General features: G+C 36.8%; 1 protein-coding gene across 1 annotated transcript; it reads left to right on the top strand.

Annotated features, from left to right (window-relative positions):
* Positions 1 to 285: 285 nt before the first annotated feature.
* LOC140136343 (uncharacterized) lies at positions 286 to 10,777 on the top strand. Its single transcript, XM_072158076.1, has 7 exons — positions 286 to 497; positions 3,561 to 3,751; positions 4,957 to 5,033; positions 6,151 to 6,321; positions 7,498 to 7,663; positions 8,712 to 8,759; positions 9,285 to 10,777. The coding sequence occupies exons 2-7, from the start codon at positions 3,592 to 3,594 to the stop codon at positions 10,151 to 10,153; spliced, it is 1,491 nt and encodes a 496-aa protein (XP_072014177.1). The 5' UTR covers positions 286 to 497; positions 3,561 to 3,591; the 3' UTR covers positions 10,154 to 10,777.
* The last annotated feature ends 2,405 nt before the right edge of the window (positions 10,778 to 13,182 follow it).

Genomic DNA, 13,182 nt, shown 5'->3' with positions numbered 1-13,182 from the left:
GGGAATCTATTTGAAAAAGGGGAAACTATTTGAAAAGGGAATGTCAAAAGGGGATTTATTTGAAAAAGGGGAACTTAAAAGGGACCTATTTGTAAAAAGGGAAAGTAAAAAAGGGGAAACTCTTTGAAAAGGGGAAGTCAAAAAGAGGAACTATTTTAAAAGGGGAAAGGAAAAGGGGAATGAATAAGAAAAGGGGGATTTGGCGGAGATCAGACACCGTAATTTTGCTACCGATGTTTTACCCCGGTGTTTCACATTTCTGATTCACATGCCGGATGCACATGATGATGGAAATAATATCAACACGTATAGTGATTTAGTGTTATGCGCCCTTAGAGAAACTGTCGATTGGGTGACGCGCTATTTGTAACAAAACAATAATAATATTCGTGCCCATCTCATCATAATAATTAAATGCTCATAAATAGTCTCCCCGTTGTCAATTTACAGGGATAACATCCTTTAATTGCGAACGTGGGAGTACGGGTGACCGGTCGGTGAGTATCCGCGGTACATAATTTTTGTACTATGCATGGAGATTGAAACAAAAACATGCACATGTTGATGATCATGATGTTATGGTTATAAAATTCAAAAACTAAAGGTTGAAAAGCTTTACTGTATTAAGTGTTATGCAATGATTGCATGCTTTACAATTTATACATAGTATATCGACACAGGTCTCCTTAGTTCCAGTAACTGTCAGTATCTTCAGTGCCATCGGCAGGGGGTTAAGCTTTTTTACGGGCCCCATGAGGTCTGTTTTCTTTGCTTTTATCGGCATTACATGATTTAAAGGCCCTTTCAGTGATTTCACAGGAACATTAAAAAAATGGAAATTTGTCAGAGTTGCTTAGAAATAAAGAATAAGTCTACAGAATTTCATTAAACCACTTTTCCCTGAATACATCGACAAATTAGTCTAAAAACAGAAGTTTTAGAAAGGTTTTCTACTTCAACTCAGATCGACTCGAGAAAATCGAGATTTTCAGTACAGTGCGCCACCAATCGACTGGAAAAACTTCCTAGTCCAGTGTTTCTAACACGGGGAAGTAGAGTCTAAATTGATTTAAAACAGACGCTTAATTTTTGTAGTAGAAAACAAAATCAGCAATTAAAGGTCACCGAGGCAAACTAACGGTCAATTCAAATATGAAAAACAGTTAAAAGCTGTTAAAATTGTGTATTTTGTTTAAAATAGTAGCTACTGATGTAATAAGTAGTAGAGTCGGACTTTTTGTACTGTCAGTATCAAAAGTCCAGAATCATGCAAATGCTTTATTTTGTCTAAAATACACGGCTTTCGACCGAACCACTAGCAGGCTATGTTAGCACATCTATGACAATTACAAAGGTACCAAAATCTGAATTTTGATGATTTTTACGATCGTCCGGATGAGCAAATCACTGAATGGGCCTTTATAGGTATGTTTTCTTCATTTTTACTGGCCTGGGGTATATTACCCCGGGGTCCTAGGCCAGTAAAAAATGAAGAAAACATACTTTAAATCATGATGGCAATGCCAATTAAAGCAAAGAAAACACGACCTCATGGGGCCCGTAAAAAAGGGGGCCCTGATGTTCATTTTACCCCTGCGCCTGTAATGGCTCTCGGTGGCACTGTCATATATCATGAGGACGTTATTGGATATACTAACATGTCAGTAGATGTCATTATGTTAAATGATAAAGACTGAAGTCTTGCTTGCAGGACTAAGCTTAAGGTGTCGTAACATAGCACAAAACATCTTCCGATTTTGTAAAAAAAATGACCCCCCCTCCCAATTTTGGTATAGTGGTAAACATAAAAATCAGTCGATCATTGTGTCAACAGTTACTATGTCACACATTAATAAGTACGCATCTTGCCTGGGTTGATGGTGGCATGGATTCAGTGTTTTCATAGTACCCCATGAGTATAAACTTGGCTTTATTAATTTGCGGCACAAATTTAGATAATACCGTTACTCTGCCAAACAAGTATAGCCTATAGGCCTGGATGTTTTGATGATTGAACAGAGAGATACAAACAGCAACCATCTACTAGCAACGCTATCATGACACTGTGTAAAGCAATAATTTAAACACTTGGAAAAACATACCCTGATCGAAATTGATTGTAGCAAGGTCTTTATCATGTGTTGCATGTCTCCTAATTTCAATATGTTAATGATAAAAATAAGATCTCTCATTTGATAGCAATTTATTACAGTACTTACAGACTATATTATCAAGATTATCACACTGTATAGATGTCAGTAATTTCATATAGGAATTTGTCTTATTTACAAGAAATATTTCCATGTTCTTTTTGAATGAATGCTTGAAAGGGATGACATTTCATATTTTATGTCAGTTTTAAAGAATTCCATTTTCCAAATATATCAGGTCACCTTCCTTTAAGGAGGCTGTGTACTCTCAGACATGCATGTAGTAAAAGTGCAATAACTTTGTAATTATTCGCGCAAGGCATCAATAAATCTTAATATAAATACAGATTTGGGGTAAAAACAACAATTATGAAGAAAACCACACAAAAGTGAGTTTTTGGCAATATTTGTTAGGTACATCATAACAAAAAAACTCTCTTTCCAAAATATTTTATTTTGTTTTAGCTCAATCTTGAGGCTCCATTCCAAAAACGGTTTTTTTAGTTTTTTGATATTGCCTTATTTTTGGAGATATTGACCATATAAGGCATCAAAATGAACTTTTTAAAATTCACAAACGCCTATTTGCACAAAATGATGTCTAAAATCGGAAATAGACCTAAATATAAAAAAATGGGAAAACGGTTTCTTGAGTCGATCATGCTTCATACGATGATCATATTTGCTTACCTATAGATGCTGTATTTATTGAGTTATCGTGTACCTAAATCGTCATTTTACCGAGAAAATGAATATTGAAATAATGGCCGTTGAAGTTTAAAGTGGTCACGTTTTGCACTTTCATCGAATCTCACAGGAGAATGCGGCAGTTTTCGTTTTTGTACCTTTATTACGTGAACATCGGGTAAACCCACAGCCCCTTGAGAAGTTTGAGCGAAATCCATTCATAACTTGATATTTAAATCGGGGGAAAGAACTTGAAAAACCCCACATTTTATCAGCTAAAACGGAGCCATTTGATCACTAGGATTTTGTGAAATCAGTGCTTCCGTGATGTTTCCATAAGATGCACCGCGCATGCAGATAAGCGTCGCGTATGCATAGCGTATCTGTGCGTTAACAAATTGCGCGATACGCAACGCGATGCGTTGTTGCGCGCGTGTATCCTGCTGGTACAACAAAGATTTTCTTTCCTTTTAAATTGCGGAAACGATTGAAATAGTGACATAAAATCCATAAAATAGAGCAGTTGGAGTTTACAAATCTGGATTTTCTTTCCTTGTATTTATAATAAACATAACAAAGTACATACATTTCAAAAAAGCTCGATTTCGCGAAAGAAACAATGTCCAGAGTACACAGCCGTGTTAATTGATTGTATCACGCACTTCGTGCGTAACCATACATCTTCCTTGATTGTATTGTAAATTTATTAATATTTGATTACAGAGCAAGAACAACGAGTTGACAGCTTGAAGATATGGATTACGCCAAATGCGTCAAAGTCAGACCATACGTATGCAAATACTGCGGAAAAATGTCGGGTGACTTTACACGTTATCATAGCCACATGCGAAGACATAGGGTGAAAATACAGACATATTGGTATAGTTCCTCTTTGCACCAAAGTTTTGGAACAGGTAATTACTGTAAAAGTAGAAATTTTCACGAGGTTTTTATTTTCGCGAATTTCGCGAGTGGACATAAAATCGCGAAAATAAAAACTGGGGAAAATAACCTTTTGCATTAGGTTTCTATTGTATCAATATCAAAACCGTGAAATTTAATTCTCACACAATTGACAAAATCTTCAAAATCGCGAAATATCTTCTCGCGAAAATATTGACTTTTACAGTAATCTATCCCAACTCACAATGCTAACCTTCTGTAGATGGATTTGGTACAATATGTCAAATTTGATCATTTGTTTCAAGTACAAAGAAGTTTATAAATGCAGTGTTTTTACACAGTGTAACCTTGTTTGCTCATTGTTAGGACCTTATATTAGTTTATTTAATATGTGTTAGTAACTTACTACTGTAAATTAGAGCAAAAAAGCAAACTAAAACAGTACCAACTGACCAGCAGGGAAACTTTGAATGGATCTTAAAAAGATTCAAGTAGTGTACATAATACTGTAAATTAAATACTGTGAATGTGTATGCCTTTGTGTAGGGTTGTTTGTCTATGTCCCAGGAATTGTGTAGAAGGGTGTGTGTGTATGCTTGTTCTGGATGTTTATGGGGTACTGTATGTATCTGACTCTGTATGCATAATTGTAAACATTTGGGTAGCATTTATGCCTGGGCATTTTTGGTTATTGCTGGAAATATAGCAGCAAACTGTTTCTTGCATTATATCTGCTTAACTGAAAAAAATAATGTTTCCAAAGTTAATACATGTACTAATGTATTAACAAGCAGTCAAGTTTGCTCAATCGATAAGGCGTTCGACTATGGTGCGAGAGGTTGCGGGTTCGAACCCTGGCGGTGCCTATTACGATCTTGTGGAAAAATTGAGTTAGCTTGAAATTCCCTTGGACAAGGAACTTACTGCTAATTGTCTCGTTGTAACCCGTACGAAACTTGGGGAGCTGATCCTGGTTGCGATGGTTATTTTGTGGAATGTCTAGGGTGTGCGCTCTTGAAGCAGCAAAATCCCTGAATAGTTGTTAAATGGTTTATGGAATGATGTGGGGCCGTAGTGGTCAGCGACAACCTGTAAAGTGGGCTGAGGCTTGTGGATCAACGTCTAGGCGTTGGGCCTGTGCGTAGTGCACTATAAATCACTGCGTTTTTTTTGTTTTTAATTTGGTTAACAGATTTTACATTCTATTTTGTTTCAGACACTACATGTGTGAATACAGCACAAGGATGCTTGTCACCATCATGCCCACCAAATGGACGAAGTTGCAACAACAAGGTTTCTTTCTTTTTCTTTCTTCTTTATTAGTGCCTACCTCATTGTCGCACTGCGTACAGACAAGCTGTACTTATTTTTTACTCTGGAACCTAGAGTAGATGAGTGTATTTTTGAAGTACAGTCAACAGTACCGGGATGATCCCCTGCTCTTTTCCAATAGCCTGTGACGTTCTTTAACGTGCACACTGCATTAATGTAAGAAATACATGTACACAGGACCGACGGCTTAAAGTGCCCTCCGAAGCACTAAGCAAGTAGAGTGAAGTTAGTTGCTCAAGGACACAAAGAGCCAACCGAGCTCAAGCAGACCCCCTCAGATTTGGATTGGAACCCTTGACCCTTAGATTCACAGTCCAACGCCTTAACCGCTCGGCCATGCTCTCTTTAAGTTGACATGTGTTTACATTTGAAATACCCTCTGTTGGTCTGATAGTGGCAAAGGGGGATAAAGGCAACTTTCAAAGGGGGCAAACCTTGATGAAAATCGTCAAGAATGGCTAAAAAGTGCCAAAAAAAAAAAAAAAAAAAAAAAACCTAAAAATCTTAAATATCAGGGCAGTCAAGTATTATGTATTGATGTGTGAGTTTACAGTGGCATAGATTTTTTTTTGACATTGGGGGATGGGGTTGGAAGATATTGTATTAATCCAGCACCTTTTGTTGAGAGAATAAGTTTATGGTACAGATGCCTGTCAAGCATTATACTGTGCAATTCCCTATCAGCTCTATGTGCTTTTTTTTAATTTGCAACTTCTACAAATGCACCAAATCAGCTGGTTTTATCTTTGGCCATTTAGAGGTTTTGGTAGCAAATGTGATATCAAATTAGAGCTAACAAGATGCTGCACACGAGTGTCTCGATCAAATCGTCACAACAGGTTTTCATTATTACTGGGCTACATAAGCCGGGTACATAAGTAAGGACTTTCTCTTTGTATGCATGTGTTTATTCAATGATTACAATGCACTGCCCAAAGTATTAAGAAAGTCCCAAAAAATCACAATTTGCAAGCCCAGCAAGCAAAAAAAATTTGGGTTTTTTTTAACGCTTTTTTTTTCCAGTTTTTGTTGAATCATTTTCTTGATAGTCTTTGTTTTTGTTTCTTTGCTTTCTCAGAGAAAACGAGGAGTGCAGCACAAAAGTTGCCCTAAATGTAACAGCATTAATCCTAATGCACAACAGAAATGCATCAGTTGTGGCCAAACCTTCAGCAAGAGAGTGAAGAATTTGGACGAGTTCAAAACCAAGGTTCCACTGTGTAAAATAAAGAAAAACATTGAAAAAAGAGTAAGTTGGAAAAAATGTCAGATTAATAAATATTTATATTTCTGTCACATTTTAGGGGGCTATCATTTTCTACCAAATTTACAAAAAGTCAGCATCAATAAAATTATGACCCCCCAACACTGATACACCTTACCCCCTAAACAGGCTAAAATTGTATTGAAATCAGTCTTTTTAAATAAAATAAACACACTATCTGTTGTCATCATTTAACTCCCTACATCTTGGTCATCAAAAATTTTATGACCCCCTATTTTTCTTTCCAAAATTTATGACACCCACCCCCAGTATATTTGTGACCCCCCTTCCAAAGAAAATGATAGCTTCCTTATGTGGTCATTCCTGCAAGTGTTTTTTTTCCTGTGCTCCAAGATCAGATAAAAAATGATATATCACACAAATTTTACAATACATCAAATACATCAAATGAAATATAGACAAGCTCAGATTTTAATTTACAAAGCACACTTTGCACAACAAAATGTTACCAAAATACTGTACCTCTCTTATTGATAAAATTAGACATATTATTATTTCTCATAACAATCTGTTTAGTAAATTTTGATGAAACTTTGTCAAGAATTAATTAAAGAAGGAATATGATGAATATGCTGTCATTACCTTTTCCCTCCGAGGTGGGGGGGGGGGGGGTACTCAAGTTTGGTTTTGGTAGGGATGTGCTGCTGAGAATTTGAAAGTGGAAACCCATCAATATACAGCTATATACCAACTTTTCAAGAAAATTGAACCCATCGATATACCATAATTAGTCAAAATTTCCGGCCAAATTCAACCCAAATTCAAGGCAAATTGTCTTAGTTTTGACAAATTTTCCCTAAAATTTTGGCAAAATTTCAAAAAATTTGATTTTGATTAATCAACCTGCCACAACATAATATATAATTCATACTGAAAGACTTCTTATAAATGCATGGTCAATTTTGTTTTTATGAAAATGTACTTCATACCTTATTTTGAATTCATCCCACATTTTAACAGCATGCATGACTATAATCCTCAAAAGGATGCCTATTAGTATGTCTTGGGGAATATTTTAACAATGAGTACAAGTTTCAATATCTACAATATTCATGTTATAAAATTTTACTATTTGCCATTGAACAGTTTAAATTAATTTTATACTTAATCTTTATGTGTCAATAATGTTGTTTATTGCAGATGTATCAGGCTAATGCTTCCTATGGCACTCACTGTCTAAGTTTGTGCTTTGACCATAACCCTAGCAGAAACCATAGCAAAGTGATGTGTACACCTGGACTTGGACAGAGGTTTAGGGAGCAGTATCCTCAGGTGGAACAACTATGGCAGCATTTCATGTATCAAGGTAAATAGCACTTTGGTAGGACAATTTTTGGAATGGAAACAAGTCAAGGAATCTATGGTAACAATTTGGGTTTTTGAAAATTTAAATTACCAAAAATATGCTTTGGAGTAAGATTTTTTCAGTTAGCCTTTCAAAGTAGAAATGTGTTTTTAAGGATGCCTCAAACAACCTATACCAACTTTTTGTGTAACAGGTGAGTGTAAGTAACATATCAGAGGCTGGGCAATAATTATGAGCCCCCAAACAGCTCGCCAAAAATTGTTTGCCCCCTCTCGGCCTGCCAAAAAATCTTTACCCCCCCCCATACCCCCCGCTTTGCACATGCCAAAATTCGCATATTATAGCGTTTTCGTACGGTTTTCCCAAGCCTTTTTAGAGTGTTTTATTTAAAAGACGCTCATGAATGTGGTGTGCCAAAAATTGCTTTCCCCCGCCTGTCGGATGGCCAAAAATTCCTTTCCCCCCATTTTACCCTCCCACCAGGGTTCATAATTATTGCACAGCCCCTTAAAGTTGTATTTTATCTGCAAGAATACATCTTAGTGTTCGTAAAAATTAAGAAATCTCAAACTTGGGTGTGGACGACTATGTGTCTCCTCTTATTCAGCCCTTCTAAAGGGAATACCTGAGTCCTTGTTGGCTTAAAGGAACATTTTGTGATCCTAGCATCCTCTTTTTATGGCATTTTTCAGTAGATATCCACGAAAGAAGCTTATTCCCAAAATTTCAGTTGATTCTGATTTTGCGTTTGCGAGTTATGCATGAATATGTGTATTACACTGCTCCATAGAGCTAGTGTTGTAATTTCGTTCTGGTACACCAGAACCTAATTCAAATTTCACAATATTTTTGCTAAATGAATTACCCGGTAATATGCAAGAAATTTGTTGTACATAAACATGTAGCCAGAGGTTTCCAGTGGTATAAATATCTTAACTTTTTTTTTAGAAAAGTGGGTTATGACCCCGATGAGGCACTTTTAAGTATTGATTGACATCAGACATGCACCATAGAACTTACCTCATATTCTCATTGTTTTCTCTCTTAGAAACTGGGGGTGTCCAAAAGATCCTTCAACAGCAGGAAACTAGAAAAAGTAAGTCAAGGTATTATATCTGGCCTAGTCTTTGTCAAAGACCCTGGTAATCCATATCGGGTGGGGTCTTTGCTGTTTTGATACCCTAAAATAGTAAATGAGATACTTGAAACGTGAAAAAATACCATTTTTACTTCCTTTTTTTGTATGCGGGTGATATACAACTTCAAATTCAAGTGGCCCCTGAGTTCCATTACCCATCAAAATAGATGTTATTAATTCTTGCTGATTATAATTGGGGGGCACATCATACATTTTTAGTGGCTAACCTCTGAAATTTGTTGAGGTTGTGGGTCTTCGGGAGCTGATGGCGTCCGAAGCAGCCAAAAAAAATTCATTATTTAAATCAGTGTTGATCATGCTGTGAACTACCAAATCACAACGGTTTAAAATAGTTGCTAACCTTAAGACTGCTCAGTTTGTAACACAATATATTAAACATGTTTGCATGATGCAAATAAAACAATGGTACTTTGAAATTTAAATGACCGATTGAAAGCACTCAATTTTTTTATCATTACACAGGGAAGCTGTTATGCGCCCTAGATGACGGCACCCTTGATGGTGTGAAAAAGCAAACCAGATTGCATGTGGCAGCTGTTCGTATGGGTAGCGAAGGTGCTCCGAGTAGCCTTAATAATGTGCAAAAGCAAACAAGGACGAATGTTCCAGCTGTTCGTATGGGTAGCGAAGGTGCTCTGAGTAGCCTTAATGGTGTGCAAAAGCAAACAAGGACGAGTGTGGCAGCTGTTCGAATGGGTAGCGAAGGTGCTCCGAGTAGCTTTAATGGTGTGCAAAAGCAAACAAGGACGAGTGTGACAGCTGTTCGTATGGGCAGTGAAGGTGCTCCAGATAGCCTTAATGGTGTGCAAAAGCAAACAAGGAAGAATGTAGCAGCTGTTCGTATGGGTAGCGAAGGTGCTCCGAGTAGCCTTAATGGTGTGCAAAAGCAAACAAGGACGAATGTGGCAGCTGTTCGTATAGGTAGCGAAGGTGCTCCGAATAGCCTTAATGGTGTGCAAAAGCAAACAAGGACGAATGTGGCAGCTATTCGTATGGGTAGTGAATGGATTCCGAGCCCGACTCCGAATAGCCTTAATGGTGTACAAAAGCAAACAAAGACGAATGTGATGGCAGCTGTTCGTATTAGTAGCGAAGGTGGTCCGAGTAGCCTTAATGGTGTGCAAAAGCAAACAAGGACGAATGTGACTGCTGTTCGTTTGGGTAGTGAAAGTGCTCGGGGTACTCTTATTGGTGTGCAAAAGCAAATAGGGCAGCTGTTATTTAGTGAAGGTGCTCAGAATATTTCAGATCAAGTAACAAATTCAATTGCATCACTAAGGAGCTACATTGAAAAACGGTTTGATGCACTTGATGCAAAATTTGATGACTAAACTAGAAAAATTGCAGTCAAAGCTCCACTGTACTGCAGTAACAACATTGACAATTATCAACCCAGTAAAGATAAAAAATTTTGAAAAAAGTTGTGTTGTAAACAGGTTTTGTTTTTATTCAAAACATTTTAATGTCGGGTTTATACACTCCTCAAAAGAATTAAAGGATCAGTTGAAGATAATCAACATTTTTGAAAACATTGGATATGGTGGTAATATTATTGATAATTTAGCTTGATCTTTCATTACATAACTTGTTCCCTAAGTTGTAAATAAAATTCACTCATTACAAATATTGGATATATCACCCACATCTTGAGGGGAGGGGGGAAAATGGAGGCTAAAATTTCGATTTTTAAGCCATTTTTCAAACGTCACCACGGTCAAGGTCAAGTCACATATTGAGATGGGTTTGTGTATGTGTTGTGTGCTTAGGTCTATACGTCACATTAGTGGGTATAAGATGCCCTCAATGTACCCCCGGGGTGGGTAAAGTCATTAATGTAACCGCACAAAAGATGACCTCCCGGCCCCCTCCTCACATATCTGAGGGAGGGTAGGGGTCATAATTGAGCTCCCTTAATAGTGTAATGTAATGCATAAATGAATACTCTATATGTTCTGTCGTTCTGTACCATTTAATGATCACGATTAAGATTCCTAATGTTTCTACAACTTTGGACACATTTAAAATACCTCCATGATGTCTGATGTCTCAGATGCTAATTATTCAAATGTTAATAACTTTTTACAACTTGTATTATATTTACTGTATTGGTCTCATCACAAGCTTTAATTTGACACCAAATTTAACTAGCAATTTGATAGGTATCACTCTATGAAGACATTGCTATCTACTGAAGATAGCAATTTAATAGATGTCACCTAATTAAGACATTGCTATTTACTGGAGATGACAATTTAATAGATATCACCCAATTAAGACATTGCAACCTACTGGAGATAGCAATTTAATAGGTGGCAGTTCCATGAAGAAATTGCTATCTACTGAAGATGGTAATTTAATAGATATCACCTAATTATTAAGACATTGCTATCTACTGAATATGGCAATTTGATGGGTATCACTATTACTACTTGAAGACATTGCTATCTACTGGAGATGACAATTTCATAGATATCACTCAATTAAGACATTGCTATCTACTGGAGATAGCAATTTAATAGGTATCAAAGGGATGCAAATTGTGCGGGAGCGGGGAGCACCGCTCCCAGGAAATGGCAGTCAAAATTGAGGAAATAATGCCTTGAGAAGAAAAAAAAGAAAGAGAGGAAAAAGAGGGAGGGAGAAAAAAGAAAAGAGGAGAGGAAGAGGGAAAAGGGAAAAAGAGGAAATAAAAAGAAGAGGAGGAGTGAAGTAAAAGATGACGTAGCTAGGGAAACAGATGTCAACAAAAGATAACAAGTAATTGGTGAGGGCCATGAGGCAGTGAAGCTAGGAAACTTGAAGATTGTTTGTGCAAAATTTTGAGGAATTCACATAATTGTTCAAGAAATAAGAGAGAAGAGGAAGGTGAGGGTGTTTGAATATGAAAATGGGTAATAATTCATATTTGAGGAAATTAACAAACCATCACCAGAGGAGGTATTCTATGTAAAGGGGAAAAAAGAAGTTGGGTGAAGGCATGTGGAAACAGGGCACATATCTGAGGAAATTATTGCAGAGGCGGCAATGAGGATTTTATGGGGATGCTGAATGTATATTGTATGTGGGATATAGATGCTATTAAAAGTAAATAATTCAATATTTGTACCATTCATTTGATATTGCTTACACCTGAGACGAATTCGTCTCAGGCTTACACTGCAGAGCGGATTAATGGAAATGATAGCAAAATATGGAAATCAGCGCATTAATATTCATAAATATGGAAATAAGATGACACAAAACTATACAGCACATCAGATCAGTCACCATATCCAATTACCAAACTAAGATTAAAGTTGATCGGTTATTGCACTGTAACTGCACAGTGGATTAATGGTTAGCCAGGCCAAACAAACTAGACAGCCAAACGAAAAAAATAAAGAACCATCTGGGCGATAAAATATTCCCCAAATATGTGACATGATCAAGGGGGATGAGTCGGATGTTGCTAATATTGTTTTTGAGATATTGGCAAAAACAGTGTTCAAATTCTTTTGTTTTTTATTGTTTTTAGCCATTGGTAAATTGCTCATATCTCGGTAATCAGATGTCTGATTTTGATGGGGTTTGCATCAAAATGTAGCATTTGTAAACTGGCAGAAAATGGTGTAACAAACTACGAATTGAAAATTGCCGACATGTGACTCATTCCCCTTGATCATGTCACATATGTGTGGGCCAAGAATGGAAGAGAAAATCAGCATGATCAGGGAGGAAGCAAAGGGGAACGAAGCCTGTGTCCCCAAAATTCACGCCGAACAAGTGTAAAATACCAAATTTGTGCGCGCTACGCGCACACAATGTCCCAATAAAGCCCCTTATTTAAGCTCAAAGACTTTATATGTGGAGTCTCTCTAAAAATACATGCTATGCTACCATTCCCATCTTTCGAAGTGCATAATAATATATGTCTGGTATGATTGAGAAAATCTTGAACTTAAAAACCTTGCTCCTGAGGAAGTAATCACAATTTGCACCCCTGAAAGACATTGCTATCTACTGAAGATAGCAATTTCATGGATATCACTCCACAAAGACATTGCTTTCAATTTCAACTGAAGATGACAATTTAACAGTTATCACTCAATTAAAATATTTGATAGACATTGCTATCTACTGGAGATAGCAATATAATCACTCCATGAAGACATTGCTATATACTTCCGTTACCTATGTAACACAGCAAAGAAGGTCAAGTACCAGGCCTATTGACCTTGACCTACTTTGATGCATTACTTTGATAACAAAACATACTACATGTAGATTGTGCAATCCTATCCTTATTTGAATTATTTTATCAAAACAAATATTTTAACGTATCTTTGATTAAAATTGGAGAACTTTGTGTTTTTGACCCCCA

Source organism: Amphiura filiformis, chromosome 2 (assembly GCF_039555335.1).
Source record: "Amphiura filiformis chromosome 2, Afil_fr2py, whole genome shotgun sequence".
Lineage (NCBI taxonomy): Eukaryota > Metazoa > Echinodermata > Ophiuroidea > Amphilepidida > Amphiuridae > Amphiura > Amphiura filiformis.
This window is presented reverse-complemented; position numbering and strand designations above follow the sequence as displayed.

Excerpts from the sequence above, each read along its gene's own strand:
- LOC140136343 (XM_072158076.1), top strand. The coding sequence starts at position 3,592 with ATGGATTACGCCAAATGCGTCAAAGTCAGACCATACGTATGCAAATAC. Across the intron at positions 5,034-6,150 it reads GACGAAGTTGCAACAACAAG|AGAAAACGAGGAGTGCAGCA; the intron begins GTTTCTTTCTTT and ends TTGCTTTCTCAG. Across the intron at positions 8,760-9,284 it reads ACAGCAGGAAACTAGAAAAA|GGAAGCTGTTATGCGCCCTA; the intron begins GTAAGTCAAGGT and ends ATCATTACACAG.